General features: G+C 30.6%; 1 protein-coding gene across 2 annotated transcripts in view; it reads right to left on the minus strand.

The window, feature by feature from the left end:
* Positions 1-302: 302 nt before the first annotated feature.
* The window catches only part of LOC127725503 (zinc finger E-box-binding homeobox 1-like), a 256,029-nt gene continuing 228,414 nt past the window's right edge, over positions 303-27,917 (minus strand). Inside the window, exons 6-8 of one of the 2 annotated variants that reach the window (XM_052232546.1) lie at positions 10,361-10,571; positions 7,828-7,988; positions 303-6,628 (exon numbers count right to left, since the gene is read on the minus strand). In XM_052232546.1, the coding sequence (XP_052088506.1) occupies positions 10,537-10,571 (35 nt within the window). In that variant the 3' untranslated portion in view covers positions 303-6,628; positions 7,828-7,988; positions 10,361-10,536. The remainder of the gene's footprint in view (positions 6,629-7,827; positions 7,989-10,360; positions 10,572-27,917) is intronic. The other variant, XM_052232560.1, reaches the window with a different exon arrangement.

A 27,917-nucleotide genomic window follows, 5' to 3' on the forward strand; every position in this document is an offset into this window, starting at 1 on the left:
CACTTTTTTTAACGGTCACTCTGATATATCTGCTAAAAAAGTCGCTTGACAATTTTTCCACACATTTTGCGAGTAGATTTGACATTTTAAAAGATTTTCCTCGAATTATTAATAAAAAACTGGTAAAGAATTGTAAATTGTTTAAGCAATAAATAAATTTATAATCTAACAAAACTATATTATATATATTTTGATTTAGTGTTTTTTGCAAAAATATATCAATCCGTAAGAATATTGTTATATTTTCTCGTACGTGTTTACAGTTTATTGTCTGCAACTTCAAATAGTATTTGTAATGCTCATTAGAAAAACCTGTTGATAAAAGTGTTGGTAAGTTTCTACAAATTTGATAATATCATTCAAAATTTGTCGGAGACTTTACTCTAAATCAAGAAAAAACCGGTGTTTTATTTTCTTATTCGACATTGCTTTTGCATGTAAGTTGTGCGTGACAACTTAATTTTCCTTTTTTTTTTTCGAAACAAAATAAATCATACTTCTCAATGCAACTATATTAGGTAACCTATTTTTGCAGTTTCGTGTTTTGATCTTCATGTTTACACTTTTTCTAACGGTCACTCGGAAGTATCTGTTAAAAAAGTCGATTGACCATTTTCCACACATTTTACGAGTAGATTTGATGATTTAAAAGATTTTCCTGGAATTATCAATAAAAAACTGGTAAAGAGTTGTACATTGTTTAAGCAATAAATAAATTTATAATCTAACAAAACTATATTACTAAATATATATTTTTTGATTTAGTGATTTTTGCAAAAATAGATCAATCCGTTGGAATATTGTTAAATTTTCTCGTACGTGTTTACAGTTTATTGTCTGCAACTTCAAAAAGTATTTGTAATGATCATTAGAAAAACCTGTTGATAAAAGTGTTGGTAAATTTCTACAAATTTGATAATATCATTCAAAATTTGTCGCGGAGACTTTACTCAAAATCAAGAAAAACTGGCTTTTTTTCTTATTCGACATTACTTTTGCATGTAAGTTGTGCGTGACCACTTAATTTTCCTTTGTTTTTTCGAAAAAAAAATAAATCATACTTCTCAATGGTATTATATTAAGTAAACTATTTTTGCTGTTTCGTTTTTTTTTTTTATCTTCATCTTTATACTTTTTGTAACGGTCACTCGGATATATCTGTTGAAAAAGAGTCTTGACAATTTTTCCAAATATTTTGCGTATAGATTTGACGATTTAAAAGATTTTCCTGAAATTATTAATAAAAAACTCGTAAAGAATTGTACATTCTTTAAGCAATAAATAAATTTATAATCTAACAAAACTATATTTTATATGTTTGGATTAATTGTTTTTTTGCAAGATCAATCCGTAAGATTATTGTTATATATTCTCGAACGTGTTTACAGTTTATCATGTGCAACTTCAAATAGTATTTTTAATGCTCATTAGAAAAACCTGTTGATAAAAGTGATGGTAAGTTTCTGCATATTTGATATTATCATTCAAAATTTGTCGCGGAGACTTTACTCGAAATCAAGAAATACTGGGTTTTTTATTCTTATTCGACATTGCTTTTGCATGTAAGTTGTGCATGACCACTTAATTTTCCTTTTTTTTTTTTTGGAAAAAAAATAAATCATACTTCTAAATGCAATTATATTAGATAACTATTTTTGCAGTTTCGTGTTTTGATCTTCATGTTTACACTTTTTCTAACGGTCACTCTGATATATCTGCTAAAAAAAGTCGCTTGACATTTTTTTCATACATTTTGCGAGTAGATTGGATATTTAAAAAGATTTTCCTGGAAATATTAATAAACAACTGGTACAGAATTGTTCATTGTTTAAGCAATGAATACCTTTATAATCTAACAAAACTATATAATATATTTTTTTATTAATTGTTTTTTCGCAAAAATAGATCAATGGGTAACAATATTGTTATATTTTATCGTACGTGTTTACAGTTTATTGTCTGCAACTTGAAATGGTATTTTTAATGCTCATTAGAAAAAACCTGTTGATAAAAGTGTTGGTAAGTGTCTACAAATTTGATAATATCATTCAAAGTTTTTCAGCGACTCTACACCAAATCAAGAAAAACTTTTTTTTTCCTTTTCGACATAGCTTTTGCATGTAAGTTGTGGACGACCACTTAATTTTCCTTAGTTATTTTCTACCAAAAATAAATTAAACTTCTTAATGCAATTATATTAGGTAAACTATTGTTTCAGTGTCTTGTTTTAATCTTCATGCTTACATTTTTTCTAATGGTCACTCGGATATGTCTGTTAAAAAAGTCGCTTGACATTTTTTCCGCACATTTTGCGAGTAGATTTGACGATTTAAAAGATTTTCCTGGAATTATTTTAAAATACAAACTGGTTAAGAATTGTACATTCTTTAAGCAATAAATAATTTTATATTCCATCAAAACTATATTATATTTTTTTTTTATTAAGTGATGTTTGCAAAAACAAATCAATCCATAAAAATATTGTTATATTTTCTCGAACGTGTTTACAGATTATTGTCTACAACTTCAAATAGTATGTTTAATGCTCATTAGAAAAACCTGTTGATGAAAGTGTTGGTAAGTTTCTACAAACTTGATAATATCATTCAATTTTTTTCGGCGACTTTACACGAAATCAAGAAAAACTGGCTTTTTTTTTTTCTTATTCGACATTGCTTTTGCATATAAGTTGTGCACAACCACTTTACTTTCCTTTGTTTTTTCGAAAAAGAATTAATCAAACTTCTCAATGCACTTATATAAGTTGAACTATTTTTCAGTTTCTTGTTTTGTCTTCATGCTTACACTTTTTCTAACGGTCACTCGGATATATCTGTTAAAAATAAAGACAACAGTAGTGTACCGCTGTTTGAAATTCATAAATCGATTGAGAAAAAATCAAATCCGGGTTACAGACTAAAACTGAGGGAAACACATCAAATATAAGAGGAGAACTACGACACAACAGAAACACAACATTAAAATGTAACACACACAGAAACAAACTATAATATAACAATGGCCATTTTCTGGACTTGGTACAGGACATTTTAAGAAAAAAAATGGTGGATTGAACCTGGTTTTGTGGCTAGCCAAACCTCGCACTTTTATGGCAATGTTAGATATAACACTAAAATGACACCATTACATGACATGAATACAGTACAACATTACGGACAGAGAATTACGCAAATAGACAATACAATAGAGTACATTTGGACAACGAAACAATAGAAACACTGAAGTGAACAAACAACAAACGACAATGCAACACACACAGAAACAAACTATAATATAACAATGGCTATTTTCTGGACTTGGTACAGGACATTTTAAGAAATAAATGGTGGGTTGAACCTGGTTTTGTGGCTAGCCAAACCTCCCGCTTTTATGACAATGTTAAATATAACATTAAAATGACAACATTACATGACAGGACTACAATAAAAATAAATGGGAGAACATATAGGACACAGAGAAACATACGAATAATAGCTAACAAAAGGTACCAGCTTTAAAATTTAATACGCAAAAGTCGCCTGACAATTTTTTTATACATTTTGCGAGTAGATTTGACGATTGAAAAGATTTTCCTGGAATTATTAATAAAAAACTGGTAAAGAATTTACATTGTTTAAGCAATAAATAAATTTATAATCTAACAAAACTATATTATATATTTTTTTATTTAGTGTTTTTTGCAAAAATATATCAATCCGTAAGAATATTGTTATATTTTATTGTACGTGTTTACAGTTTATTGTCTGCAACTTCAAATAGTATTTGTAATGCTCATTAGAAAAACATGTTGATAAAAGTGTTGGTAAGTTTCTATAAATTTGATAATATCATTCAAAATTTTCAGCGACTTTACACGAAATCAAGAAAAACTTTTTTATTTTGGTTTTTTTTTTTTTGTTATTCGACATTGCTTTTAGTCTAAACAATATTTTATTTTCAAAAGTGCACAAAATACAATTATACAATATAAATTCTGGGATTCGGAAACAAGAATAACTTATATAAATCCGTCTCCCTTTAAAAAAATGACAAAATTAGGAACATAGTATAAGAAGCGCGTATAATGTAAATTTCAATTCACATTACATGTTTATTCAGTGGTTCGCCCGTTACTCGGAAGTCAGTTTGATCGAAATATATTATCAACTCATCTTTTTTTATGATTGTGGTCTCACATGTAGCTGTGAAGTATGTAAATGTTTGAAAATAAGGTAAATTAAATTAAAGTTTTAAAGACATTGCTTTTGCATGTAAGTTCTGCGTGACCCCTTAATTTTCCTTTGTTTTTTCGAAAAAAAATAAATCATACTTCACAGTGCGATTATATTAGGTAAACTATTTTTGCAGTTTCGTGTTTCGATATTCATGTTAACACTTTTTCTAACGGTCACTCGGATATATCTGTTTAAAAAGTCGCTTGACAATTTATCCACACTTTTTGCTAGTAGATTTGACGATTTAAAAGATTTTCATGGAATTATTTAAACAAACTTGTAATGAATTGTACATTCTTTAAGCAATAAATAGTTTATATTCTAACACAACTATATTATATATTTTTTGATTAAGTGATGTTTGCAAAAACAGATAAATCCGTAAGAATATAGTAATTTTTTCTCGTACGTGTTAACAGTTTATTGTCTTGAACTTCAAATAATTTTTTTAATGCTCAATAGAAAAACCTGTTGATAAAAGTGTTGGTAAGTTTCTACAAATTTGATAATATCATTCAAAATTTTTCGTCGGAGACTTTACTCGAAATCAAGAAAAAACTGTTTTTGCACACATTTTGCAAATATATTTTACGATTTCAAAGACTTTCCTAGAATTAATAAATAAGAAACTGGGAAAGAATTGTATATGGATGAATCAAGCAATCCTTTTTTATAATGTAACACAATTTTGTATATATTTCTCCATTAAGCGTTTTTGAAACATAAATCAACCGGTAGGTATGTGGTTATTTTTTCTCGAATGTCTTTACAATAAATTGTCTGCAACTTCAAGTTAACATTTTAATGCTTATTAGAAAAACCTGTTGATAAAAGCGCTGATCAAGTTTTCACAAATGTTGTATTATTTTCCAGGTTTGTGAAGGATTTACTCGAAATAAAAAAAAAATTCTTTTAACGTCTGAAATACTTTGATATTGTTTTTGGAAATAATAATAAAAAAAACTGGTTAAGAATTGTAACTTGTTGAAGCAAGCAATCCATTTATAACGTGACAAAACTATATTATATATTTTCTATTGATATATTTTGCAAAATAAATCAATTGTTGTTTCTCTAATGTCTTTACAATTTATTCTTTGCAACTTCTAATAATATTTTTAATGCTCATTAGAAAGACCTGTTGATAAAAGCGCTGGTAAATTTTCTACAAAATTGGTAATATGTTTCAAGGTTTTTTGGGAACTTTACTCGAAATCAAGAACAAATGTCTTTTTATCCTACTCGACATTGCTTTTGCATGTAAGTTGCTCTAAACTTTCATTTGATATTTCAACCAAAAATAAATCATACCTCTCAATGCAACTATATTAGGTAAACTTTTTTTGCCGTTTCGTGTTTTGATCTTCATTGTTACAACTTTTTTAACGGTCACTCGGATATATCTGTTAAAAAAGTCGCTGGATAATTTTTCAAGACATTTTGCGAGTAGATTTGACAATTTAAATAATTTCCTGGAAATATTAATAAAAAAACTGGTAAAAAATTGTACATTGTTTAAGCAAGCGATAAATTTGTAATCTAACAAAACTATATTACATATATTTTTTTATTAAGTATTTTTGCAAAAATAGATCAATCCGTAAGAGTATTGTTATATTTTCTTGTATGTGTTTACAGTTTATTGTCTGCAACTTCAAATTATATTTTTGATGCTCATTAGAAAAACGTGATGATAAAAAAGCAGATCAGTCTTCTACAAATTTGGTAATATTATTCGAAATGTTTTGCAGACTTCACTCGAAAGTAAGAAAAACTGTTTTTTTTTTTTCTTATTTGACATTGCTTTTGCATGTAAGTTGTGCGTGACATTTAATTTTCCTTTGTTTTTAAAATGGACAATTTTTACACACATTTTGCGAGTATATTTGACGATTTCAAGGTTTTTCCTGGAATGAGCCATAATAAAACTTGTTAAGAATTGTAAATTGTTGAAGCGACCAATCCATTTATAACGTGACAAACATATATTATATATTTTTCTCTTAAGAGTTTTAGCCAAAAAAAAATCAATTGTTGTTTCTCGAATGTCTTTACAATTTATTGTTTGCAACAAATAATATTTTCAATGCTCATTAGACACCTGATAAATTGATAAAAGTGCTGATCAAGTTTCTACAAATTCTGTTTTATTTTGCAAGTTTGTGAAGTCTTTACTCAAAATCAAGAAAAACTTCTTTTTTTTTATTTAATATTGGTTTGGTATGTGATTTGTTTTACGTGACCACTTAATTTTCTTTTTTCAACCAAAATCAATCATACCTCTCAATGCATCTATATTAGGTAAACTATTTTTACAGTTGTTTGACTTGTTTTCACTTTCTCCAACGGTCCAAAAATATCTGTTATTTGTTCATAAAAGTGCCAGTCAGGTTCTACAAATTTGATAATATCATTCAAATATTTTTGGAGACTTAACACGAAATCAAGAATACTATTGTTTTTTTTTCTTATTCGACATTGCTTTTCCATGTAAGTTGTGCGTGACCACTTAATTTTCCTTCGTCTTTTCGAACAAAAATATGTCATACCTCTAAATGCAACTATATTAGATAATCTGTTTTTACAGATGTGTGACTTGTTGTTCATGATTACACTTTTTCCAAAGGTCACTCGGAAATATCTATTACAAAACTCCCTGGACAATTTTTGCACACATTCTGCGAGTATATTTCACGATTTCAAAGATTTTCTTGGAATTAATTATAAAAAACTGGTTAAGAATTGTATATGGTTTAAGCAAGCAATATACATTTTTAACGTGACAAAACTATATTATTTTTTTTTTATTATGGTTTTTTTGCAAAATAAATAAATTGTTGGTTTTTGAATGTCTTCATAATTTATTGTTTCCAACTTCAAAAAATATTTTCAATGCTCATTAGAAACACCTGTTGATAAAAACGCTGGTCAATTTTCTAAAAATGTGGTAATATGTTTCAAGATCTTTTTTTTTTTTTTTTTGGATGTTAGTTGTTCTGCGTAACCAGTTAATTTTCCTATGTTTTTTCGAACAAACATAAATCATACCTCTCAATGCAATTATATTAGGTAAACTTTTTTTGCCGTTTCGTGTTTTAATCTTAACATTTTTCTAACGATCACTAACGATATATCTGTTAAAAAAGTCGGTGAACAATTTTTCCAAACATTTTGTAAGTATATTTGACGATTTTCTGGAATTATTGATAAAAAAAAACTAGTCAAGATTTGTACATTGTTAAATAAGCAATCAATTTTTAATCTAACAAAACTATATTACATATTTTTTTATTAAGTGTTTTTGCATAAAATAGATCAATTCGTAAGAATATTGTTATATTTTCTCGTATGTTGTTACAGTTTATTTTCTGCAACTTCAAATAATATTTTTAATGCTCATTAGAAAAACCTAGTGATAAAAGTGCTGGTCAATCTTCTATAAATTTGGTAATATTATTCCAATTTTTTTTTAAACTTTACTCGAAATCAAGACAAAATGTCTTTTTTTTTTCTTATTCGACATTGCTTTTGCATGTAAGTTGTGCGTGACCACTTAATTATTTATTAATCCATTATTAAAAACAAATCATACCTCTCAATGCAACTATATTATATAAACTATTTTTACAGTTGCTTGACCTGTTCCTCATTCTTACAACTTTTCTAACGCTCACTCCGAAATATCTGTTAAAAAGTCGTTGGACAATTTTTGCACACATGTTGCAAGTATATCTGACGATTTCAAGGTCTTTCCTGGAATAAGCAATAATAAAACGGGTTAAGAATTGTAGATTGTTGAAGCAAGTAATTCATTTATAGCGTGACAAAACTATATTATATATTTGTCTCTCAACATTTTTTGCCAAATAAATCAATTGTTGTTTCTCGAATGTGTTAACAATTTATTGTACGCAACAAATAATATTTTCAATAATACGGGTTATGTTCTTCTCATATATTTTATGATGGCATGAACTAAACCCCTAACCGGAGGGATTGTGCTTGATTTTCATATGATGAAGACATAATCTTTCAATCAGTTTAATTGAAGTCTGGAGCTGGCAAGTCAGTAACTGCTAGTAGTCCTTTGTTAATTTATGTATCATTGTCATTTTGCTTAGGTTCTTCTGTTACCTATTCTGACATCGGACTCGGACTTCTTTCAAACTGAGTTTTATTGTGCGTGTTGCTGTGTGTTAGTTTATTGATAAAAGCGCATATCAATTTTCTACAAATTTGGTAATATCGTTCAAGGTCTTTTGGAGACTTTACTCGAAATCAAGAAAAAAAATGTTTTCCTCTTCAACATTCCTTTTGAATGTAAGTTGTTGTGCGTTACAATTATTTTTCCTTTGTTTATTTCGAACAAAAATAAATCATACCTCTTAATGTAATTATATTAGGTCAACTATTTTTGCAGTTTCGTGTTTTGATCTTCATGTTTACATGTTTTCTAACGGTCACTCGGATACATATTTTAAAGAAGTCGGTGGACAATTTTTCCATACATTTTGCGAGTATTTTTGTAATTCAGTGTTTCTGTTGTTCCGTTGTTTTCCTCTTATAGTTGATGTGTTTCCCCCGGTTTTAGTCTGTTACCCGGATTTTTTTTTGCTTAATCGAATCATGACTATTGAACAGCGGTATACTACTGTTGTTTTTATATATACCCTAGATACAAGAGTATAAAGGCAATGTGCGCACATACTCTTACTACACGTGCTCCTGCTCTGCATTTACAGTACAATTCGGGAATTGTAGCACACGTGTATTCATACCATAAGATGAGCAAGGACTTCAACTACGCAATACGTTTAAGTACACAGTTAAAAGGTTATCTCAATTAAACTACAAATTTTACAATAAGCGGGAAAAACAGTCATGTAAAAAAACAACCAATGATATGCGTAAAAACATATACAACTAAGAATAAGGGATAATTTTAATTACGGTGATATGTAAAATATTATTTTCTAAGGCTGAAATATAGTAGTAAAACCTTTATAATCACATTTTTCTGTTTTCGTTTATTTGCGAATATCAAATATTCATCTTTCAAAATAACACGCATATTTTGGCGCACAGATTTCCTTGCTGAGGCATTAAATTTTGTCCACACAGCTCAAAACTCATGAGACAAACAAACTCTGTCACGGTGGTATCGTTGTAGCGTGTTTGTCTCGAGTGCTGTAAAAGTGTTCTGAAATTTCAGACTTACTTCACTTCTTACAGGCAATTGGAATTACCTGTAATTAAGATAGCTGAATCTTTTCTACATCAGATTTGGTCAGTATGTTTGAATTCAAGATAACAAAGTTTACATTGCTAGTGCGCTTTATTTGTCTTTCAAAGAAAGGCGAAAGATACCAAAGGGACATTCATACTCATAAGTCGAAAAAAAAACTGACAACGCCATGGCAAACAAAGAAAAAGGTCAAAAGAAAAACAATAGTACATAACACACAACATCGAAAACTAAAGATTAAGCAACACGAATAATGCCAAAAACCGGGGGGTCTCAGGTGCATCGGGCAACAAATGTACAACAACCTGTAGTCATCGTTTACAATGAAAATTTTGTGATTTCTCAATTGAAGCTAGTTTATTTGCTGCTTCCTTGCACATATCTTCAATTGTTTTTTCAACAAACTAAGCACTTTTACTGCGTTTTCTTTCATAGTTAGATAAAAAACGAATTAAAATTGTCTCGGGAAATACCTTTACTTAAATCACATTTTAAAAGGAAATACAATCGGTTACGCTATTTTTCTTTTGTTTTGTCATTATAATTCATAACTAATATATTTCGTCATTTTTTTTTTTAACTTATTGTTAAACAAACCATGTTTACTAATTTGTTTTAAATAAAGGGGCTTGACAGTAAAGTCAGAGGAAGATTTGTAACAGTTCATTCAAAGATCAAATTAATGCGCGTTTTAATTTTAATTACATTAATGTACAGTTCGACAGCTTCGGTACCTTATTTTCGGAATACACGATATGCACGGAAGTATCTACATATATCTAAATCATAATCATATTGTTGAGTTTATTGTTTACATAATTACTGTAAAACTACCTATCTCTCCCCTTTTTGTTTACATAATTACTATAAAACCACCTACCTCTCCCCCTTTTTGTTTTGTTCAATTCTGTCGTTTTTTCTGACAAAGAACTTATGGTTGAACTGTAATAGTGTGCCGATTAATGACATCATCGCCGTCTGGTAGCAAAGTCATCACTAGATCGGCTTGATAAGCTGCACCAATACCGTTGAACTTGATGTATCACTCTATTATTATTAATTTGGAACATCTATGTTATCTTCATATCTACCTGAAATGTTGTTTTTCATATTGATTTGGACATCTAATGGATTCAATTCTACATACCATTGTTTCATTACTTTATATCATTTAAGTTTTCTTTGAATTTTCAATTTCCATTATCTATTTTATATTTAAATGATTTGATTTACTTTTGGAAATCGCTTTTTGTAAAACACGGAATCATTTTTCTTTGATTTGGTAAATAGTTTACTACTTCAAAATCTGCACTCACAATCTTTACAATTTGTGAACTAATATCAAAATCTTATATTTGTCTACGCCTTTCACATGCTCAATCGAAAGCTCGTCTATGTCGTCTCTTTAAGAAGGGCTTAAAAAGCAAATTCTTTATTTTAGGTCATGGAAAATCTAACTTTTTGAGGCACACTGATTCTTAAAACAAATACACCGAAGGTGAATTCTTCAAAATGCTGGACGTTTTGATCGACAACACATTTGTTGAGTTTGGTGGTTTGATATTTCTGCAGACAGGCGATATTCCAATGATTTTTAATTATGCACCACCACTAGCTGACTTGTTTGTGTACAGTATGATGCAGAATTAAATAAACTTGAGATTATGGATACTACCGGAAGTAGCAAGTATCCTTCATACCTATTTCTCGATATTTACACAAATGGACGACTTAACACTAGAATATATGACAAACGTACTGATTTCAACTTCTCATTTCTCAGCAGTGATATAACCTCAGCTCCATCGTATCGTGTTTACGTATCTTAATAAATACGTTGCGCTCATGCATGTTCATACTACAGATGGGTGTAATCATTACCCGTGCAGCAAGTTTACATGAAAACCAGTCATTTTGACCGTTCACAGTTCTCCTCGAACAGTTTTCAGGACTGCTTCGACTTGTCCCAAATCCAAAATCAAGTTGACCCAAAAAACAGAATTACTTCTAGTACTGTGTTTAGGACTGCCGAAGAGTTAACTAAAGACGAAAAAAGTTAACTACTAAGGTAAACTTCGATACTAGTCCTGCAATATAGCTAATTTCGCCCTTGACAACTGCGATTGAACCAACATGTTCTAAAGCTGACTTTTTGATTGATCTGTTCAATTCTAAGTTAACTTGTGACCAGGACCGCTTTACATCGATTGATGAAATATTTTTAAAATGTATTTGTTTCTTGATATATTCAGTTTCGTTTAAATAAATACAGTACGCATACCACTCTGGTTGGAATAAAAGTATCTCCTTCATCTACCTTTTAGCAAATCGAGACCCAGTTAAATATTTGAAATATCTCAGTTTTGTCATATTCAATTCAGTGTGCCAACATTTTCTATTTTTTAATTCAAAATACTTAGCAGTCACCAAAAATCAATAGTTTTTTATATCCAATGATGGTTAGCATAACAAAAATATTTTCTCGCATTAACCAAAACTGACCATATTAGTACTTTATTATGAAACAATTTATAGCGGTTTCAATAGATAGATTTTTTTTTTTTACTCATTATGGGTTGTAATGATATAAATATTAGTACACTATAACAACAAACGTTTGTTTGCATCACTTAAGAATTTCCTTTTTTATTTTCAAAATATTCGTCACCAAAAATCAGTTTTTTTTCATATCTCATGATTCTTAGTATGATAAATATGTTTTTCCGCATTATCCATCACTAACCATATTGGTACTTGTTATGTAAAAATAAAAAGGCTGTAAAATAAATTTTTGTGAACTCGAGATGGATTGGATAATACAAATGACAGCAGCATTGGTACACAATGAGTTAAACATTTTGTCAACATCAATTCAGAGTATAACCCTTTCCTCTTTTAATTTTCAATATACTGATCATTCACTAAAAATCAGTTGTTTTCCTATATATGGATGGTTTTTATAACAAAATAGATGACAGCTTCAACCAAAAATGACCAAATTATTTGTACTTTATCATAAAAAAAGATATAGTGGTATCATATAAATATGTTTTTTTTTTCTACTCGGGATGGACTGTATAAACCAAATGGCAGCATTGTTATTACAACGTGATTACATAATTTTGTCCATTCAATTGTGGGTGCAAGCATTTAATCTTTTTATTCAAAATACTGATCCGTCACTAAAAACTTAGTAGTTTTTCTAATCTCATGATGGTTACTAGAACACAAATATTTGTTTGTATCATCCAAAACTCACCATATTGAAAATTTATAATGAAACGTATATAGCGATACTTCGGTAGTAACCACTCTGCCAAAATTGATGAGAAGGTTCAAAAGTTCTTCTGAAAATTATACAACACCTTATATTTCCCGGCAGTATAAAGCTTTCGTTTGGACATGTTGTCGATAATACAATCGTAAATCCATGGCAAACAAACTATCTTTTTGAATGAAAAACTAATGTAATGTATATGATATAAATGTAGTAGAAGACTTTACATGGAGAATGAAATCATACAAAAAAAGCAAAACTGATCACTATAGAGAAGGCACGCAAGTTTTAATTGCTAGAACTAATATACAAACATGCCATGTTAGTATGTTGGAGAAATATTTATTATTATCTAATAAAAATGTATTATCTTCAGATTATATATTTAAGTCCAAGTATTTATGTAAAAAATCTAGATCTTATAGATTGAGAGGTCTTAAACCTTTGTCATATGTTAGAGTTAGAGAAATTATATTATCAGCTCTGGAATCAATAGGTTTAGATAAGTCTATATTTAGATAACATGGCCTGATATCAGGTGGAGCTACTGCAGCTGCAACAGTTGGAATTCGTGTTAGATAATTTAAGAAGCATATTAGATGGGCTTCAGATAAAGCTAAAGACGGCTATGTAAGAGAAAATATTAAAGAAAAAATGAAATTATTTAAAAGTTTGGGAACATAATCTTTATAATTATCGTTTTTGTTCAGATCACCTGTAGGCACACTTATCCTATTTATGTGTTGTTTTATTTATCAAATAATTTATATTCGTTTGAACTTGGCGAATTATAATATAAATATATTTATTGAAGTTATTGTTTACTATAAACACGTGTTATATACATGTACCCATGGTTTGTGTTTATGCTAGTTATGATTGGATGACATATACCAGCAATGTGGCTTTTACGGGCATATGCAGCTCATGAGATTCGTGAAAACCATGGTTAAATATTACTTAAGGATGTACACCTCTGAGGAGCCAAACATTTCTAGAATAAAACTTTTTTTCTTAACCTGACTTTTGGGTTTATATGACTATAAAAAAATAATTGGTGAAGAAAGAATCATATGGTTGTGCATTTTTTTTAAGCTACAGCCATTTGAAAGTACCCAATTTTCATGATTTTCCCATTTTTTTTAATTTTTACCCATTTTTTCACAATTAAACTTTTTTTCGTACTTTCACTAAAGATGAAGTGGACCAATCTGAATAAATTTAACTTTAAAAAAAAATATTGTTAGGTGTAAATATAAGAACGTTTTATAAAATTTTGTTGCTTTTTTGTGCCAAATTTACCATGTTGTCAATTTTGTAAATTTGGGATTTTTCCTTTTTTTAGAACAAAAAGCGTATTATTTCAACTTCTTTGTTATAAATGATTGAAAAAATGCATATCTAAGAAATTTGAAAAGAAAAAAATGTTATGGGATGTACATGTATCTGTTAAAGTCAATTCTTGTATCCCTCACCCATTTTCTCAACATTTTGGCTAATCATTGCTAATGAGAACAACTAGATTGGTTATATAATTTGAAAATTTTATTACTCAAAAACTACTTATTGTACATACACAATTTTTTCACAGAATTAAGTTTGATTATAATATTTTGTAAATTCATTGATATTTACCACTTGTATCACATGATGAACGATATTTCAACGAGACTGAAACGTCAGAAGAATACACCCTTAAGGGGTTTGTTTGAGAAATCAGAGTTATTTGAAGTTTGCCTATAGTTTACGTAGCAGCATTTCGTTATTATGTTTACCCACCCACCCACCCTTTTGAGTTGATTATTGTTAATGTGGATATATACATATATTAAATTATATTAATATGTATTTTTTCCTTTTTTGTAGATAGATTTTTATTATATATGCTATTATATGATTGGATTGGTAGTGCTTGTCTGAATTTTTAGTGAAGGACTTTATAGTTTTAAAATTAAATGTAATTAATATTATATTAAAGGCTGCTACACCTGTAGGCACACCTATCGTATTTATGTGTTGTTTTATTTATTAAATAATTTTATATTCGTTTGAGCTTGGCGAATTAGAATATAAACTGAATTGTTCATGACTTACGATCAATCTCACTCGTAAGTTTGTTTTGTTTTTTTTTAGGGGGGGGGGGGGGGGGCGACTTATATTAGGAAAGTGTAAAACACAACAAACCGTGTCAAAAGCTGACATGACCTTTAGTCTGGTCAGGAGCTGACCTTTGCTAGGTACTCCAGCAGTCATTAAAAAGCAGACATAGGTCTAGTCTTCCACCAATGAAGTTAACTTGCTTGATTACTTAAAATGTCTTAAGTTAACTTGGAAATCAGCCAAACTGTCTACTCAAATTTCACTTTTGTACAGGTTGGGACTGTAACCATCTGTATTCGGCATTTATTAACAGAAGCGTGCTCCATTCACATAAACTGATCTCATCGAATTATGAGAAAGAACGATTAAAATCGAAACTAAAAAAGTTTTACGGTCATCGTTACGAATTGGTTCACCGATACGATATGTCGATGTCTCAAACACTAGCGACATGTTTTCGCGGTCTTACATCTTTGGATACGTCTGATCTATAATTTTACCGATGGCATCCAATTCCAAATTGTGACATTTGAGAGAGCTTGAATTCACATGACGGGTAATGCTTACTCTGTCGACGCATCCAGTCTCACTCCTTTTTACGTACATGCAATTTCCCGGTTTTTGTTTGTTACTTCGTTGCGTTATTTCCTTACTTACGATACTTGAACATCGGGTAACAACTGTCGTCTTACTACTGAGACTTACCTATTGCAGATATCCATACTGTTCATATGCTTTGTCGTTGTAGTTGTATATCAAATTTGTTTTTCGTTTATTGTTTTATACATTAATCAGGCCGCTAGTTTTTTCGTTTGAATTGTTTTACATAAGTCCTTTTATAGCTTATTAAGCGGTATGGGTTTTGTACCTTGCTAAAGGCCGTACGGTGACCAATAGCTGTCAACTCCTATGTCATTTGGTTTGTGCTTTATACTTTTATATTTGCTTACATGTGTGTGACAATTTACTGTCGTAATGCTAGCATATTTTTTCAGACGATCTAGTAAAGAAAAACAAATCAATTTAAGCATGTACATTTTTGGCAGATTGTGTCACTTTTTCCTAGATATTTCCGATCCTTTTATCGAATAAAAGACCAAAAAACGGATATTCAATTAAATATTGTTTTTTCGTTTTAAATTATAAAAAAAGATAAACGTAAGCTATCGTGTTATTCCGACATATTGTGTTTTGTAAATGCCAACTAGTGTATAGCATTTAATCTTAATATATCACATCAAAATTGCATATGCAGTACATTTGGAAGAATTTTTTGTTTTTTTTTCTCCACGGTTGGAAGTTTTTGTTTGATATTGGTCAAAAGAAATATAAATTTATCTTAAGATACATTTTTAAAATGTTAGAACACGTGTTCGTAATTATAATTGAATTGATAATTCAGCATACATTTGGTTATTAATGTAGCATACTTTGTGTCACTTCTTGCCAATTGTAGGCTACTAGCTATTTGATTTACATTGAGGCAAATGACTGCCCAAGCGACATGGTTCATTCCTACATTCGAAGGAAACAAACGGAATATTCTTAAGTGATTGAAAAAAAAAGATAGGAGTCACTTTGTTCGGGTTTGGTATTACTCTTTCAACACCGGAACTCATGTGGTATACTAAGAGGTAGTTTCCCGCATGGTTGTGGATATTTTATTAGAGTATAAGTATTTCATGGCACATTAATTTCAATGTATTGCTTATTTTTCATGTTAGCATACATTAATTTATGGAGGTAATAATACGGGTTTATCATAAAAATAATTGAGCAAACTAAACGTTGCTTTATGTTCTGTTACATTTAGATTAATACATTTAATTTATTTCATATCAATGCATGACACCGATTTGAAGAAAAAGAACACCTCTAGCGGTCAGAGTTTAATACAAGGTCAACATCATTTATGCTCGACATAATTATGTTTGTCTTTTCAGGTATGCCACACCATTGCTTAAGAATGCTAAGTTTAGGGGTCAGCTGAAGGACGCCTCCGGGTGCGGGAGTTTCTCGCTGCATTGAAGACCCATTGGTGGCCTTCGGCTGTTGTCGCTCTATGGTCGGGTTGTTGTCTCTTTGACACATTCCCCATTTCCATTCTCAATTTTTAAGTAAGAGTGAAGTACATGTCTTTTTTTTTAAAGGTTCGAGACGTCATGGAGGTGCAGGTTTGAAGTATCATGATGAACAGTTTTGATTGCAGGAAGCAAAGGACCCAAAAGGGAATAAATGGATTCAGAATACAGGAAGTGGTATATGCAATCACCACATACTTAATACTATTGAATGCAACAGTTATAATGAGAAAATCTTGAGTAGTAATTGGACTTGTATATGTTCCTTTGGAATTTCAACCAAATATGAAGAACTTGATCTTATCTCTTTGTATTGGATACCTAAATTACATAAGTGTTATTACAAAGAACGTTATTATGCTTAGTCTTCAAATTGCTCCACGAAAACTTTTCTAAATTATAAACATCAATTTTATCAGCAATCAAATATGGGCTTCAAAGTTATTGTGAAACTACTTATTCTAGACATGCTAGAGGCCACGTGAATCAGATGTGGATACTGAAAATTTCAAAAGATCTGTTAGAGTACATACAATCTTAAACTCATTCCACTTTCAATAGTAGTAAATATTTTTTACTTTTCTTCACTTTACAAAGTATTTAATATTCCAAACTAACAGTCAAATTGAAAGAGATGGTCTTGCTTTGTTTCATAATAAAGAATGTCCAACGTAGATACAGTATCTTGTCTTAAAGATGTTTGCTTCTCTTGCTTTTGAATTTTTGTAAGATATTCGGAATCCTGTGGTTTAAATCATGTAGTGTAATTAGAAATAATGCCCGCTAACCCTTACTTTTCTTTTCATAATTCTATAACATTTAAAAGAAACATTTGAAAATCTTATAAAATCCTTGTTTTTTTTATAAATTTTGAAAGACAAAAGGTGTCAATGTTGATTGTATGAGAAATGTAGAGAGAATAATTTCCCGCCAAATTTTCAAAGACTTATATATCGAAAACAATCACACGGACCCTTCATTGTTTTCTGCTTTTCTGTTATTTATATACTATTTAATTTATAACTGTATTTTATAAAGCTTGTTATTATGAAAGAGAGGAGCGAACATTATTAACATGCTTAAGGAAATATAAATCGTTCTTTGTAAATTATCAATCTGTTCAAACAAAAAATTCTCTGAGACTGACATTATCTAGATGTTTGATTTCTTGATAGACAACATATTTGATACGTTTGAAGGGCATGTTTTTCAACTTACAATCGGCATTTCCATGAACACCAACAATTTTCCTCTTCTTGCCGGCTTGTTTCTTTATTCATATGACACTTTCTTCATACAGAAGCTTCTAATGAAGAACGAAAAGAAGCTAGCCATATATTTTCACTTCATTCTATCGCTATATAGATGGTGTCCTCTCACTAAATAATTAAAAGTTTGGTGACGATGTTGAACGCATCTATCGATTGAGAACAAAACTTTACAACAAAAGAGATGCTTTCAGCTTCCAAATTGTGAACTTTCCATTTTATGTAGCAACATCCCAACTGCGCCTGCTCATGGAGTGTTTATCTCCCAGTTGATACGATATTTGAGGTTTTGCGTTTCCTATCATGATTTCCTTGATAAAGTGTTGCTGCTAACAAGGACGCTATTAAAGCAACAGTTTTAAGTGGTGAAAATTAAAACATCTATTCCAAAACTTTTACGGACGCCATCACGAGTTGGTCGACCGTTTTAGAATGTCTGTTTCAAGGTCCGGCCTCCTTTTCTCCGAATGTGACCTACCGAATTAGATTTATCAACAGGTTTGTACTTATATGAGCAACATGACGGGTGCCACATGTGGAGCAGGATCAGCAGGATCAGCTTACCCTTCCGCTGCACCTGAGTTCACCCCGTTTTTGGTTGGGTTCGTGTTGCTCAGTCTTTATTTTTTTTTTTGTATTGTGACTGTTGTTTGTCTTTTTGGTCTTTTTCCTTTTTATGCCATGGCGTTTTGAGTTTATTTTCGACTTATGTGTTTGAATGTCCCTTTGGTATCTTTCGGCATTCATTTATAATTTCTAAACACAATTCAAGGCGCTATGTATGTCTTCCTTGTCTACTTACCATACACTTTCCCGAATCAGAAATAATATATTGTACAAATCGTCGTGTGATTGTTATACTGTTGTGAATACCATTTTTCAAATGGTTGGGAAATTTAAGTTTTAAAAAATAATAAATATTCGACAGAAATATAAAAAGCTTTGTAGGAATTGGATTTACGGACATGGGGATAATTTTTTGTTCAATTGTCTTTGAAAAGACAAGCACCTTAAATAAATATAGTACTTTCTTGTTTCTCAATTTCTTGAGATAGAACACTTTACGACAAACAATGCTGTTTTCAAAATTAATCCCATATTTCTGGTGAAGATAGAACATGGACTTTTTCTAGTTGTGTAATATCCCCAATTCAGGAATGCGTTTTTTTAGGTAAGAATTACTCGTAAATTGAGTTCAAAAATTTCAAACAATTTAAGCATAGTACTACTAAGATAAGTTTAATAACAAATAATTTACAGCATAAATACTTGACAAAATTTCGAGATACAACATTATAAAACTATTTTTCTCTGAACTCTGAAGACTCGAACAGATATAAGATTCCTGCACCTTGCACAAGTTATGTAATTTTCTTCAATATCTGAGCATATATTTCGTTGATAAATTTCTGGAAATGTTCATGGATAGGATGTTTAGAATGTTATGATCAATGCACTATATTTTGTGTATCTCAAAAGTAGTGATAAACCTTGAAAGATTTAGATATCAAGTCAGTACCATAGAGTTTTGATTGCATTTCTTGCAATCTTTACCCATAAATGATCAACTGCCTATTTGCGACAAAAATATAGATTCAAAGCTGTACATACTTCTTCTGGAAGCGTAAAACAATTCTAACTTATTTTCGTTAATAAACTTTCATTCTAATTGATTACATGGTCCGACATTTGTTTTTCTTCAGTTTCATAATATTTTTTGGTACTTCAGAATGGACAGCTTTACACAAATTGAGAGCTTTATATGTTTACGGTTACTTAAACTTATGTTGACAACGAAACAAATGCCAATATTTCGTCTTTTCAATAATATTCATGTACTGACCTGATAATGGAGTACTTTTTATACTTCAGGACGGATTATTTGGCATTCAAGGTGACGAATTAAGTCAAAAATAGCAAAATTTGTTTTCGACATCAACAAAAGGTGCCAATATTTTCCCTTTTGTTAGAATATTATACACAGGCATTTAAATTATGTTCTCTTGGTACTTAAATGCTTGACGTTGAATAGTTTTACACACATTGAGAGCTCTATAAGTCTATGGTACTAGCATTTATGTCGATAAAAATAAGAAATTGACAATCTTTTGGTTTTTTTTTATTAATATTCATGTACTGGTCTGATGATTTAGTTCTTTTTATACTTCAAAATAGATTGTTAGTCATTAAAGTGAAGAAATTTAAGTTCAAAATTGCAACATTTGTTGTCGACGTCAACATAAGGTGCTAATGTTTTCCCTTTTTTTTTTAGAATATTATGTAACAGGATTAAACTTATCTTAGTTTGCTATCTCAGGATGGACAGTTTTACACAAATTCTGAGCTCTATAAGTTTAAGGTGTCTAAAAAATTGTCTATAAGAATCAAAAGTGCCAATAATATTTTTTTATACAATACTGTAAATTCAGAAATATTGCGTGCATTTATTATTGAGATTTTTTAAGAATGGACGAAAACACAAGATTAATAATTGCGATTTCATGAAAATCTGCATATAGATATATGAATCAGATATCAGAATATGCGAGTTCTTATTATTGCGATAACCACCCTGGCGCATTATTCGCATTAATAAAACCTCGATATGATTTTTGAATTAACAGTATTCATGTACTGGCCTAAAAGAGGGACGAAAGATATCAGAGGGACAGTCAAACTCATAGATCGAAAACAAACTGACAACGCCATGGCCAAAAATAAAAAGACAAACAGACAAATAATAGTACAGATGACACAACATAGAAAACCAAAGACTAAGCAACACGAACCCCACCAAAAACTGGGGGTGATCTCAGGTACTCCGGAAGGGTAAGCAGATCCTGCTCCACATGTGGCACCCGTCGTGTTACTTATGTTATTACAAATCCGGTAAATAGTCTAATTCGGTAAGTCACATTCGTGAAAAGGGAGGGTATTGTAGTTACGACATAAGGAACATATCCGATATCATCTGTGAAACGGTTATTCCATAAAGGTCAATCAACTCGTGATGGCGTCCGTAAAATTTACGAAGGGATGACTTCAACTTCACCATTTGGAACTCTTGGTTTAATAGCTTCCTTGTGAGCAGGAATCCTCTATCAAGGAAATCATGATAGGAAACACAAGCCCGGGAATATCATATCAATTGGGAGATATATACTCCGTATGCAGGCGCTGCTGGAATGTTGCTACAGAGAAATGGAAAGTTCACAATTGGGAAGCTGAAATCATCTCTTTTGTCGTAAAGTTTTGTTTTCAACAGACCCTCATTGTCAATTTCTAGATGTAAGTCAAGATATGAGGCAGACTTAACTGTATCTGTAGTATCCTTTATCACTAGTTCGATGGGATAGATTTGTTCAACAAAGTCACCAAATTTGGTATTATTTAGTGAGAGAACATCATCTATATAGCGGAACGTAGAGCTAAAGGATATTGCTAACTTCTTATCTTTCTTCCTAAGAAGTTCCTGTATGAAGTCAGCCTCATAATAATACAGAAACAAGTCGGCAAGAAGAGGGGCACAATTGGTTCCCATTGGAATTCCGACAGTCTGTTGAAAAACACGTCCTCCAAACGTAACAAATATGTTGTCAATCAAGAAATCAGTCATCTTGATAATGTCAGTTTCAGAGAATTTTTTGTTTGAATCAAAGTGATTCTTTACAAAGTAGGATTTATCCCTCCCCAAGACAAGATACTTGTATCTACGTTCGCCATTCTTTTTAATGAAACAAAGTAATAACTACTCTTTCAATTTGTCTTTTAGTTTGGAATGGGGAATACTTGTGTAAAGTGTAGAAAAGTCAAATTTTTTAATACTATTGCAAGATGAGAGTCTTAGATTGTATGTACTCTAAAAGATCTTTGGAATTTTTTAGTATCCACATCTGGAGTACTTTTTATACCTCCGGATGGATTGTTTGACATTATAGGGAAGGCATTTAAGTTTAAAATACCAAGATTTGTTGTTAGCATCAACAAAATGTGTCAATTGTTTCACTTTTGTTAGAGAATTATACAACAGCATTAAAATTCTGTTCTTTTGTTACCTAAGGATGAGTTTTACGCAAATTGAGAGTTCTATAGGTCTACAGTTACTGATAATTATGTTATTAAGAATAAAATTTGATATTATTTCTTAGTTTGATGAATATCCTTGTACTCACCTGATAACTGAGTAATTTGTATACCTCAGGATTGATTGTTAGGTATGAAAGTGAAGAAATTTCAGTTTTAAATTACAAACTTTGTTGTCGCATCTACAAAAGGTGCCAATATTTTCCAATTTGTAAGAATATTATACAACGTCATTGAAATTCTGTTCTATTGGTACCTAATGATGAATAGTTGTACACAAATTGAGAGCTAGATGAGTCTACGGTTACTTGTATCTATATCGATAACAATTAATAAAGGCAACAGTAGTAAACCGCTGTTCAAAAGTCATATATCGATTAAGAGAAAATAAATCCGGGTTACATACTAAAACCGAGGGAAACACATAAACTATAAAAGGAAAACAACTGAACAACAGAAACACTGAACTGCAACAAAAACAAACACCAACATATACAGAAACGGACTATTTGATAAAAACTGCCATATTCCTAATTTGGTACAGGACATTTTAAGAAACAATGGTGGGTTGATCCTGGTTTAATGGCTATGTTAAAAAATAAGAAGTGACAATATTTCTTTTTTGTTTAATATTTATGTACTGGTCTGATCATTGAGTACTTTATATACCTCAAGTTGAATTTTTCGACATAAAAGTGAAGTAATATAACTTAAAACTTGCAATCATCAATATAAGGAGCCCAAATTTTCCCTGTTTCTTGATTATTATGTACTGGCATTTAAATTTGGTTCTTATGGTACCTCAAAATGGATAGCTTTACACAAGTTTAGAGCACTTTAAGTTTTTGGTCACTAAAACTTTTGACACCAACAACAAAAAGTGCAAATATTTCTTCTTTTTTATAATATTCTCGTACTTGACTGATGATTTAGTTCTCTTTAACCTCATGATGGATTTTCTGACATGAAAGGGAAGGGGTTTAAGTTTGAAATTGCAAAATTTGTTGTCGCTATCAAAATATGGTTCCCTTTTGTTAAAATATTATGTAATTGCATAACAAATCTGTTCTTTTAATACCTTAGGAGGGATAGTTTTACACAAATTGAGGTATCTCTAGGCCTACGGTTAATAATACTTATGTCAATGACAATAAATATTGCCTTTTTATATGATAAAAACTTGTACTGGCCTGATAATTTCTCATTTTATACTTTAGGATGGATTGTTTGGCATAAACGGGAAGGAATTATTTCGACGGATTTCTTTTTTAATTTCTGTGGTCTACAGGGATGAACAGTTTTAATTAAATTGACATTATACATTGTATATGTAGGTCGATCAACATATTTATTCTTAAATGCAGTAAACCATGTACTACGGCAAATATTTTGACATGAGTGTATTGTCTGAATACAAAATTTCATAGATTTATTTATGTCGTCTTTTTTTTTTTTAAGTTTTGAAGCATAACCTAGTTAAATCTATCTTCGTGAATATTGTTGAAAGCATATAAAACTGTCTCTTTTTTTGCAGTCTTCAATTATCAAATAATTTCTGAAAATATTTTATTAACGATACTTTATTTATTATTTGCAGCAAATAAATAAGCCATTGTAAATAAAGAAAATGAAATTGTTAGATGTTATTGAAATCGAGATTAACACATGTTATGGGAATCGGATAGAACGTACTTTTAAAAACGTTATGGGTTAATATTCAAACTTTCACACTAAATATCTTTCTTAAAAGAAAAACAATGTTTATTTATAATTTTCGGATATAATAAACAGGAAGAGTGAAAGCGCGTTTTCTTAGTGCACGTATAGGTAAATATGTTAAATCTGTAGTAAACGCCTGTTAACTACTGACTAAACGGTCACAGAGTAAATGCACGTTTACTCGGGTAGACATTAGAAATTTCAATTTTGATCGGGTTTACGTAATTATAGTGAACTGGCATTTACTAGTAAACGAGAAAATTGGAGTAAAATTATATATGTGCACGCGGCGTGTACGTGCGTTTACTTTATGTTATGCTTGGTGCGCACCCATCTGCATGATACTTATGATTTCAGGTAATTGGGAAGCTTACACCATTCAAATACTGTAGTAACATTATGTATGTATGTTATTGCACCATATGCATATAACGAAAATTACTACCAATTCAGCGATGATCAAGGCCAAACACAAATCGAAAATTTAACATGAACTTGACTGACCGGTAAATGATCGGTGACCGATATATTAAAGCACATTTGACTCATCTGACGGATTCTATTTGATACTTGTCGTGAAAAGGGTCAACAATCGATCAGTCAAATAATTATATCACGGATCGGATGGATTCATACATAATTAAAATTATTATGTGAAACGAACTCCAAAGTCTAAACATACGATAAACGCGGACCTCGACGCAAACAGCTGCATCCAATAATCTTTATTCAACTTGATCTTTGTCACAATGACATATGTAAAAGTATATAAATTTCTTTAGACGCATTATGTGATTATTTCATTATTGGTTCTTTTATCTATCTGCTAAATGAATTATACGATAGCAAAATAATGACATGCTCAAAATATTTCCGCATTACTTAAAAGCGACAATATGCTATCATTTGAAATCAGAACCCTTTTAGCAATCATATATTTTAATGGCAATAGATGAATTCGTCTCCACGAAATGTAAACAATATATTAGTAAAGATACTAAAAGCTTTGTTTGTGTCGGTTTTTCATTTCAAAGGAAATCATGTACCGTTAATGGTTTATAATACTTTCTGAACAATCGTATAGTGTGTTTTTCATTAGATATGATGATTATTAAAGAAAGATACTAACATTTTGTTTGCATTGTTTCAAAATGCCAACGTTTCTTCTTTTTTATCAAAAGTAATGCACAAATATTTGCAGTTAGTCATTTTTAATGCCTCTTGATCAGTTATTTTCTTTGAAAGGTGAATAAAAAAGGATGAAGATGCTTAAACATTTATTTGTTCGTGTTGAATACGAATGCAATTATTTCTTTATTTTAATAAAAAGCATGAACCTTCTTTGTTTTTAATTACTTTTTGTACATCAGGATCGGTTGTTTTTCATAAGATATGAAAAATATATGAGATAAGTTACTGAAATTTTGTTCACATTGTTTAAACTCCCAATATTTCTTCTTTTCATAAAAATCCATAGGGGAACGATCGGTGACGGATCTTTGACTGATCGATGAATAATCAGTCAGAAACGTCAAATAAGCCTATGTGAGAGTTACCGTGACAACTTTCAGCGATCGATCAGTCAATTGGTTATAAGCACGGATCAAACTTATACATATATAATTAAAAATCAATTGTTCTCAACCAATTTTCAGAGAAAAATTGAAGGTCTTTCCCCATTACATTTCTGAATAACTGATGAGATGCTACTTTTGGTTTACTCAAAGTTCCTATTGGCGTTTAAGCATAGGTTCCTTCATACTGATTAAAAATATATGGTTTCTATATACTTTTGTCTGAAATAAGGGAATAATTTGTAACTTCCGGTTTAAAAAATATCACGACAGCCTCATATGATAGCTTGCTACGCACTGATCCAAAAAAATATATGGTTTCTATATACTTTATTTTAAATAAGATAGATAATTTGCTACTTCTTGTTTACAGAAGGTGACTTCCGGGGTCAATAAAAAGGTTATTTTGTGCCGATTCTAAACATATATAGTTTCTATGTATTTTTCCCTTCAATCAGTGCAAATTTAGCTACTTCCAGTAAGATCAAGCAAGGTCACTTTCGGTTGACGTTTTTCCAGGTCATGTGTCACTAAACCCTTTGCCAAAGACAGTATGGCTTTATCATGTATCAAAATGAAGTTATATTTGATTTACCTTAAATTTTAACATTTAAGGGCAATAACTCTTATAATATATTATCAGATCGCTTCTGACTAAATGTACCATTTGTTTGTCTCATCAACCAAAACATTTAGCATTAGTTGATTTATGTATATCTTTTATAGTATAACATAAGATGTACACACAAGCAGAGAGCAAAATTTAGAAAATGACATTGACCTTTGACCTTGACACCATTCTCTTGTTGTTGTAACAAGGACCTCAAATCAAGATACCCTAGGTCCCTATCACTTACGGTTCATGCGTTACTTTCATTAATCACTTATGTCAAATACAAAAGGGGAAATAACTCTCATATGGAGTCTCAGTATAGCTTCGGTTAAAATTGACCGAAGCATCCTGAGGATTTAACGAGCAATTTGAAAAAAAACATTGTCGATTTCTTTTACAGTTGCGAAGGAGATGCACACACAAGAAACAAGAAAAACAGTGTTGGGGAGATAACTCTTACAAAGAAATTAGTTCGGTTTAGTAGGGTCAAATTTAAAAGCGCATAATCTGTTCGATAACATATACCAAATCTCTTAGTGACATGTTGCGAAACAAAATTTACACCAATGGGAGCTAGCCTCTAAGAACTAGCCAAAAAGGAATTAAGAGCCTCCCCTGTTTAAACACATGGGACCTAGCCTCAATGAACAAGCGAAAAAAGAATTGAGAGCATAGTTTCCGTTTAAACACATGGGACCTAGCCTCTAGGTACATGCTAAAACAGGTCCATGTAACATGTTTATTTATATTTAAATTATGATATTTGTAGGAACATGCAAGGATTTAAACACACCCCAAAAATATCCTTGCATCTTCCTATATAAATGTTCTTTTGTAAAAGGCTTCCCGGAACTTGTGTCTTATTTACTTTTTGTGTGTGCATTTTATTTAATTTTGTATTTAAAGGAAATCGGACCTGACCTGCATGGATCTTTTGTTTTTAATCTACGTGCACATTTTAATTCTTTTCGAAAAGGGTAAAACCCCTATTTTATTTTAGGTAGCACGCGCTGAAGATGGTGTGATTGTGACGTCACCAAGCTGATAATTACTTTGCAGAGGAGGATGTCGTTAAGACCAGACCTGTATATAGAGATTTTGCAAACGGATTTAATTTTCTTTCATTAACAGATCATTGAAGTCGGATCATGCATGCTTTTTTCTTTTTCATATTTATGGAAACATAGATTTGTTTTTTAATGCATGTTTAGTAATTTGATTTTAGGATTTCATTAATATTTACGAATTTTGGAGCGATTTCTACGTCATTGATTTTAATTTCTCAATCCAGGTCAGGCATTTCTTCTTGATTCATTTTACAGGTAAACTATAGTCTAATCGCTGATCACGAGTCTCCATTCATTGCATGCACACAAAAGTAATGCTGTTATAGTACTCAAACAAAACGTTTATCGATCATTCCAGAAAATACATGAATTGGAGCAGATTTTTGCAGGGATGAATTTCTATTTCAGAAAGAAGTTTGTACATAAGAAGGATTAGCATTTTTACAGTAAAATGTACGGGACTGAAGTCGATTTTCTGTTCATAGAAATGGGATAACTGAAAAAAAAATCAGTTGGAAAAAATGGGGAGTGTAGTTGCAGACTATAGTTGATAATGGAGATAAGATACATTTACAACATGATAGCTGCAAAGTTTGAAGTTTCAATAAGTAATTTGTTGATTTGCCCGTTTCTGGGGCATTGTCCTTGCAATAAA

The sequence above is a fragment of the Mytilus californianus genome, unplaced genomic scaffold (assembly GCF_021869535.1).
Source record: "Mytilus californianus isolate M0D057914Y unplaced genomic scaffold, xbMytCali1.0.p SCAF_1, whole genome shotgun sequence".
Classification (NCBI taxonomy): domain Eukaryota; kingdom Metazoa; phylum Mollusca; class Bivalvia; order Mytilida; family Mytilidae; genus Mytilus; species Mytilus californianus.